At 45.5% G+C, this 8,116-nt stretch overlaps 2 protein-coding genes across 2 annotated transcripts; both read right to left on the minus strand.

Moving 5' to 3' along the window:
• Positions 1-596: 596 nt before the first annotated feature.
• On the minus strand, positions 597-2,202 carry LOC119721005. Its single transcript, XM_038190870.1, has one exon. The coding sequence runs from the start codon at positions 2,200-2,202 to the stop codon at positions 946-948; it is 1,257 nt and encodes a 418-aa protein (XP_038046798.1). The 3' UTR covers positions 597-945.
• Positions 2,203-6,112: 3,910 nt separating this feature from the next.
• LOC119721065 (adhesion G protein-coupled receptor E2-like) lies at positions 6,113-6,801 on the minus strand. Its single transcript, XM_038190952.1, has 2 exons — positions 6,658-6,801; positions 6,113-6,526 (listed from the first exon to the last, which is right to left on the minus strand). The coding sequence occupies exons 1-2, from the start codon at positions 6,799-6,801 to the stop codon at positions 6,260-6,262; spliced, it is 411 nt and encodes a 136-aa protein (XP_038046880.1). The 3' UTR covers positions 6,113-6,259.
• Positions 6,802-8,116: the final 1,315 nt, after the last annotated feature.

Raw genomic sequence — 8,116 nt, forward strand, 5'->3', positions numbered from 1 at the left:
CAGGAAATCTCCTGGGTCTCTCTCGCATAGGCCTTTTTCCCTCTGTCTTTATATGGTGTTTTACGCATTCCGTGCGTCCAATATCCTCACTACCCTTCGAGAATACATCCTGAAACTCGGTAAGTAATCCTGCCACCTCCGCATGATACTCGGACTTCACTCCCTCGATGCTCCGGTTGAACAGGTCCTGCAGATGTTCAGGCAACCGGTCAGGTCGTCCTCCTTGTATGGGTTGATGTGGTTGCACGTCCTCTTCCGCCACCTGACTAAGCAAACCAGCCATACTGCCGGCCTTAACAACACATACTCTCCTTCCTGGGTTGAAAACCCTTATTGGCAAATTATCTTCCTCGGGCTTTACCAAAAGCCTAGCAACAATCAGCCCCTTAGCCGTCAACTCTGTACTCTCCGCAGGTTCCATTATCCCGAGCCCAGTGAACTTCCGAGTCACTCTCCCTGATACAAGTGCTTCGTGCCCTGGTGGCACTGATATGGTCTCTCCTACGACCACCCGGGCACAGAAATTATTGCCCTGTTTATTCACACACTTAATCTTTTGTCCATTCAGGGCAAGGACCAACTCCTGACAATCTAACCGTCCCCTTGTCGGTAGGAGGTAGTCCATCCCAAGGATTCCATCCATCTCCAATTTGGCAAAGATCGCCCGCACTGGGGAGGTAGTCTTCCCAACTTGAACCTCTAACCACGCTCCACCTATCGTCTCTATGGAGTGACCGTCAGCTCCATACAGTCCTACTCCCTCCGTGCTCAATGTTGGCCTCTGTTCCTTCGGTATCTTGTAGTATACCGCCGTCGAAATTATTGTGTCTGTCGCCCCTGTATCTATTAACATAAGTGTCTCTGCTCCCCTCACACGTGCACTCACATAAAGTCCTCCCTTCCTTTGGTCCCTTGAGGGAAGTGTAATCCCCTGAGGTATTCCTCCTATTGTTTGTGGTCCTTTCGAATCGTCAGCCCACCCTTGGACCCCAGGGAAGGCTGTTTGTCGTTTCCCGACTCTACGTTTTGTTCACGTTTGGGTGCTTTACAGTCCCGTGCAATATGTCCCTTTTCCTTGCAACTGTAACACTTGTCGTTCTTTGGTGCAGGACAGTTCCTAGCAAAATGTCCCGAGGCTTTGCAGTTGTAACACACGTCCTGTGTTCTGCCTTTCCATCCCTTTCCAGATCTCGGTCCAGAATCATAACCCACTTGTTTCTCCTGGCTACCCTTACTGATATCCTGTAGCATCGACTGGATTTTTCCAAAGGCTTGTCCCATGGACTCCTGTGTTTCTCTTATCTCTCCCTTCAGTTCCTTCATCGTAATTTCGTCCTTGCCTTCTAGTACTCTAGCAAACTTCCTAGCCTTATCGCTAGTCCTACGATCCTCTGTCTGCAGGAAACTCTGTGTTTGCAACGCCGCCTTGATCGAATCATCAAGGGTGGCAGGCTTTGAACGGAAAATACCCTCCCTGATTTCTCTGACTTTCACGGCGTCCATGAAATGTCCCTTCGCCAGTCTCTCTCTACTCTTGTCTGAGAACTCCGGGTACGCCAATGCTGCAAGTTCTCTCACACTGGCTCCGAGCTCTTGCAGGGTTTCAGTCTTGCCCTGACGACGATGACGAAGCTCCATTAGATGGAAATCTGCCTGTTGTCCTGGTCCAAAACGTTGATCTAGTCTGTCCAAAAGATCCTTAAGTGAAAGTTCCTTCCCCTCTGGTTGGCATCCCAGCACCTTCAACGCCTGTCCCTGAAGGCTGGCCGCTAAGAATACAGCAGCCTGGCTGTCCTTCCATCCATTTGCTACGCAACAAGCTTGAAAATGTGCCTTATAGTCCTTCCATGGCACTTTTCCACTGAACCGGTCAGGACAAATGTTCGGTTTCCTAATTCTGTCCTCACTTTTCTTAGTTTCCTTCGCGGTTACCAAGGATGTCTCCTCCGTTTGTCTAGTGTTTGCAGGTGTGCCTGGTATCCCTAGTATTGAACTAAAAGTGCTTGAGACAGCAGGAGTTGGGGTGAACAGTTCCGGTGTTTCAGTCCGGCTTATTTCCTTATCCTCGATGATTGATTTCATTTTCTGTACTTGTTCCTCAAGTTCCCGTTTTTCCTTGAGTGCATCCTCGTACATGTTTTCGGCCTGGTGTGCCTCCATCCTCAGAACATCCAGCTCCTCCTCCATCCATTTAGAATCCATCACTGCAGATGCAGTCTCCTGAAAGTGTCACGCCTTATCCCACTTCTGACACCAATGTGGCGAATCCCGTCCGGGTCAAGTTTGACTCGGTACTGCACAGGCGAGCGGCAGCCCTACAGCACTGTGGGGGAGGTCGTTTGGCAACCATATATCGCCGCGCGCAACACTTTTTCCCGGGGACCCTATGGAGCGGAGATAAATACCAGGCAGAGCAGCGCAGGAACCCAATAATCTGACAAAGAGAGATCACTCAAGAGCCGCGGGGTTTTCCCTTTATTATAACTAAGACGCCTTAATCACTTCAGTTAAGTTGCAGATTCCTTAAGGGATTGCTGTTCCTTAAGGTATAGCCTTGAGGTTCCTTAAGGGTTTCCTGTATCCTTAAGGGATATAATCGAGTTTCCTACTGAGCCTTAGAATTACTGATAGAGAGGTTTATTACTGAAGGCACTTAATAGAAATTATTACTGAATGTGATAACTTGTGGGGAGGTTCAACAATATCGGTCCTGAACTGTGCTCGTCACTAACTTTATCAAATACGTCAGCTTGACATACCCCGCACTATGAGCTGCTGCAACTAGATTCGGCAAACCGCCGCCGCCACGGACTCTCTGACACGGCTCCAACAGTCCCGCTGTCTCGGACACTCCGATCAGCCTCTCTCACGCTGCTCTGGGATCCGGCGGTCGGTCGCTATACCGCTCCGCCTCGCTGCTACCAGCTCCCACTACACACCAACAGCAACGCTGACGCACACAAGCCTAGCGCCCTACAACAACTCTCTTAGAGCTCCGCCGTCACACGTCTCTTCAGTCCGCTAGCTCCACAGCCACTCCCGCCACGTACACACACGAGGCACAGCGCGCGCAAACAGCTCAAGGTCACCTAAGCAGCCCACTGCGCATGCTCAGCAAGTATGGCACGCCTCAGCGCTATGACGCGCGAAAGCTACAAGCACTCAGGCCAATTTCGTTACAATACCAACCGTGTGCAACGTTAGTTGCCTCCGACCCGGAAGGTGTGTGTCAACTCAAAAACCAATAACAATCACAATTCTTGCCGCGACAATGCCAGTTGCGGGGCCGGCACTGGAGCACACGGCAGCACATACACACATACCTGATCTTCGGTTGTGGGGTCATTATTTTTTTTATTTGATTGGTTTTTTTTTAAATTAATAAACGATTATTTTATGCTGATTCTTTAATTTTTTTCGTAGTTGATATTTAAATTAGGCCTACGCATTTTTAATCGTTGCAGGGTAAAGGCTATATAGTCTGTGTAATAGACCACGGCGAATGCAAGACCCCGCCTCTTGACCTCCTAGATTTTGACCAATCAGTGAGCGCTTTCTATATCGGGTCTTCGGTCATTCACCCGTTGCGCGTCATATCTTCAAGTGTCACGCGCTCTATAAAAAAATAGTGACACGCGCTCTGTATCATGTTACGCGATACCGCGCCCGGATGTTGTTGTTTTACAAAACACAGCATTCGAATTGAACAATCAAACCGTTTAGTCCAGATTTAGGAATGCAATGAAGTCACGATTTAGTAAAATCGACTCCGATTGGCTGGCGCACGGCTTGCATTATCTGCATGTCAAGACATATCAGATGTTATACAGGAGACCTGGCTCCGTGGATAACGGGTGATACACAGACTATAGGTAAAGGCACAGACCCATCTTCTACAGCGCTAATTAGAAAAATACATTTTCTTCACAGCAAATTGGCTTGCCAGACATTAGTTTAATCTACGAAACAATAATTGAAATGAAGACTAATTATTTTTAAAAGTTATCCACAACCCAACGGGCAAAAGCCATTAGTCATTTTCACTACACTCTAAAAACTGCATGTGTTTAGCAATTAAACGCAATCACTTTGTATTAGAATGTTTGGAAGCTTAACATTACGTGTGCAATTCCTACACATCAATATTCAATTGCCAACACTATCCATCCTTAGGCCTAACCGATGTTTAGTATTTAAACATGTTTACAAAGTGTTAGCAAGAAAGTGTTTAAAAAAAGTATTTAATTGCTGTGTATGATGTACAAAATTGGTTGGTAAAAAGAGAGTATGCTAATGAACTGATAATAATTATGCATACCTTAAGTTGAGTGACCTTAGCTCAATTCGGAACAATTTGTACAAGAATTATCATCATGTGGGAGTCTTCCAGAACGAAGCACGCAAGAACCGCATCGCATTTTGTCATATACATGTACATCGAAATGTAATTTGCCATTGTACATCGACAACACACTGAATAACTTACAAGATATAAACTTACACGATGTTTAATGCTTTATTGTCAAGTATTAAAAACAGTGAAATGCACACAAGCAGGGTTCGACTTTAAATAGCGTAGCCCGCTAGCCAAATGCTTATGTAGCCCTGCTGGCGAGTCAAACATTACTGGGATACGGCAAAGATGAAAGGACAAGAAGAAATATATCTTTATATTCAGAAAGCAAACATGTATCAGTTTGTGTCTTATTAGTTTGAATTATAAGATCTGTTTGTTAAAACCCATGCAAAGATTACCTCAGGATACACGTTTTATATGTATGCACATTGTTGTGTATGAGAAATTCTATAAAAGAAAAACATGCGGACTAAGTGTAAATGTCCGCGGGCTAGTTAAGAGTCCGTTCAGTAGTCCGACTGGCTAGTGAAAAATAAAGTTAAGGTCGAACCCTGAGACAAGTAGTTCACAATTGCCTACGCCCGCCAAATAGCGATTTGAATGCAAATTGATATCCGGGATAAGAGCGTTTTGAGGGCCGTAAACTTGAGGGTTTAAAAAAAAAGTGGAAGCCCGTGCAGAGAACTACGAAATCGTATCAGTGAAATGTGGATGAAAGAAGGCCCTAAAAATGAGCGTATATAGGCGTCCTTTTTCGAAATGGCAATGGGCTCTAGGCCTGCTTGTTGGGGTGATCATCTTTGGACGAAATTCTCTACCAATTATCGTTGGACAACCCCTCATAAAATTGAACAGAAATTGAAAGATGATAATTGGGAATAGAGTATGCAAATTACGAAAATGCTCACCGTTAAAAGTCAATAAAATATACTTTATCCCATGTTGTTTTTGTACGTGCAAAATGGAGCAAACGAAACATTTTAACAATATTTTTCAAATTGGGTACCTTTCTTTTTGACGCACCCTGTATAGATGCTTCCTGTTTTTTCTTTGCATTATAGTTTTTATTTTGAAAAAAATACGATGCTCCCCTCACCGACTTGGTTTCTGTGAATTGTGTAATTAGAAAAACGGTGTCCTCGGGCCCCTCACCCATATAACTTCCACGTTTTTATATAATTTTAATATACATGTATATGTTCTCAATAATCAGGGTTTGTTTGTACTTTGATATTTACATCTTTTTCATACACATTTTAATATCACTTTAGTTTTCAAAAAAGGCCTAATCCAATTTTAATGCCACTATCCTCTCACGATGTTTAAGGTAAATTCTGAGTATTTTTTTTTTTAAATCCGATCAACGTTTTAATAATATATAATTCACGGTTTAAATTGTACTTCTGTAACGAGCCTTTCTTTATTTATATGTATTATAAGTAATGTTAAACGTATTGTAAGCCGGTCTCATCAACCACATATTTTGTGGCTCAGTGGCTGCCACATGGTGTTTTTTTTTAATAAACCAGAATAATAATAATACTAATAACAATAAGTTGTAATTAATAATGATGTATTCATCAGATAAATTTGCGTCGGGGTGATGTAAATGTAAATCAACGTCAGGTGTCCTTTACCGACGTATAAACACTGAATACTCAGTGTCACATCCGGAGTGAAAGTTGGAAAAAAATCACCCGCGTGGGACTCGAAACCACGACCTCCTGCTTTCTAGTGCAGACGTTTTACCACTCGACCATCGAGCTTGCAGGATCGGTTGGCTGGATCGAATCTGATGTACAATGTACAGCGGGTACCGCGATTAAACTATTCATCAGATGAATTTCGTCGGGGTAATGCAAATTAATATTAGGTTTTGCCCTTCACTAAACACTGTTGACGTCACAGCCCCCTCTTGTTTCCGGAGTGACCTTTTGTGACCGGAGTGCTCGCCTTAGTTGTTCGAGCAGCCGAGTCAGATTTCTTGGCCTCTGTCCTGCGCAGTCGTTGCCTCCACATTGCCCTCACGCGAGCATTGCACGCATACACTACGAAAATGATGACGCCCTGTGCTGAGTTGGTGATGGCGAAAAGGAACCACAGAGGGCGGTATGACGTGACTTGGGCGAGGCATCCGAGGATCCAAGTGAAGCCCATCACGCAAGAAATCTGGATAAAATAGCCAAAAAGCATGTCGGTGTCTAGTCTACTCCACAACGTTATCAAATTGTATGACTATAATTTACTGCAAACAGCCTAATTTACTGCCTTTCCAATATAAAAGGGAAGATAAACCTTACCTTCAGATAAATTACTAACTCGGTGGAAGCCCTCTGAGATTTAGATCTGTCTTGATGTACCATGGAGGCTGCCTTCAGGGTCTTATGAACACCCCAGACAGTAGTTGCGAAGAGTACTCCATTCAGGATAACGGAAGACATCATCGGGACCCCAAAGCTAGCAGCACCGCAAACCGACCAATAATCCAGCAGGCTTTGTCGCTGCCGTATCGGTACCCCAGACCCATACAGTCACCACACAGATGGAGGCAAAGAAAACACTGACGACCAAGACAGGGGCACTCCAACCGTAGACAGAGTAAAGGAAGAAGCGCTTCATCTTGGAGGCTCCCAAGGAGGGACGATTGGACGCGAAGGTTTTCTTAGGTCCCAGGCTAGCACCGTCTGCCAGGTAAAAGTGGACAGCCAGAGGTAATGCAAGACAACAGCAATGGTCACGCAGACCGAGCTGTTTAGAGTAGAACCAAGGGCTGTCACGGACAGGAGCTGAGCGACGAACAAGGCAGCGCAGAGACTCATGATGGCTGCACCGGGAACGTTCCTCAGCTCCGAGAACGTCAAGTAGGTAGCAAAAGTGGCCACGAGAGCTGCCATAGAAATTACAAACCCAGGAAGTTGACCAAAGTGAGGGGCTCTGATAGATTGATGTACGGGCCATCTTCTTTGAACACATCCGAGCAAATGAGAATGAGCCCATCAGGCAAGGACACGAACTCCCCTTCGAGGAACTCTCGACCTGCGTATGAGAGATACACGGTTCCATCTCGCACAATAACCAATGTATCATTCACCGGAGGGAAGCGACAAGTCAGTTGTTCCAGTTCCCGACCACAAACCCTCACTTCTGTTTCATTGAAGAACCTGCCAGCATCGGTGTTCCGGTACACGTGCACGTGGGAAAGATAGTAGGGTTCAACAATGACACCATTTCCCAAATACAGAACCGAAACGTTGCTGATTGAAATGTTGCTTACAACTTCTGCGTCTTTGGTACTAAACCACTGGTGGTGACATGTTCTCACATTGGTAACATTTGCAATAGTGCAAACCTCTGCCAGTTCGACCACCTCCAAGTTGCATTTATCAACCCACGTGTCCTGGACCGACTCGTCCGACGTTTCTTCTACAGTTAACAAGCCGTGAAGGAGCGCTTTTGTGTCTGAGAAATTACCAAGGGATGTTGAGCGCAGGGTACCATCTCCTGTTGGGAATTCTTCTGCGTCACGGCGAGCAACTGTGATATGAAAGGCAGTGTCAGTGGGACGCTTTGCCAAGCCATCCTCGTATCAAACAACTAGCGGCCTCGTACGCTCTCATGGGGAGACTGTCTTTCGGATCGATCGCGAGATTAGATTGAGAGGGTTTCGGTACAATGGTCAGGTGGTATTCTTTACGCAGGCAACAAACTGAGTCCCCAAGGTGAATTTCTAGCGACGGCGAAGGAAACCAAGCGTCTGAA

The sequence above is a fragment of the Patiria miniata genome, unplaced genomic scaffold, assembly GCF_015706575.1.
Source record: "Patiria miniata isolate m_02_andy unplaced genomic scaffold, ASM1570657v1 HiC_scaffold_9, whole genome shotgun sequence".
Taxonomy (NCBI): domain Eukaryota; kingdom Metazoa; phylum Echinodermata; class Asteroidea; order Valvatida; family Asterinidae; genus Patiria; species Patiria miniata.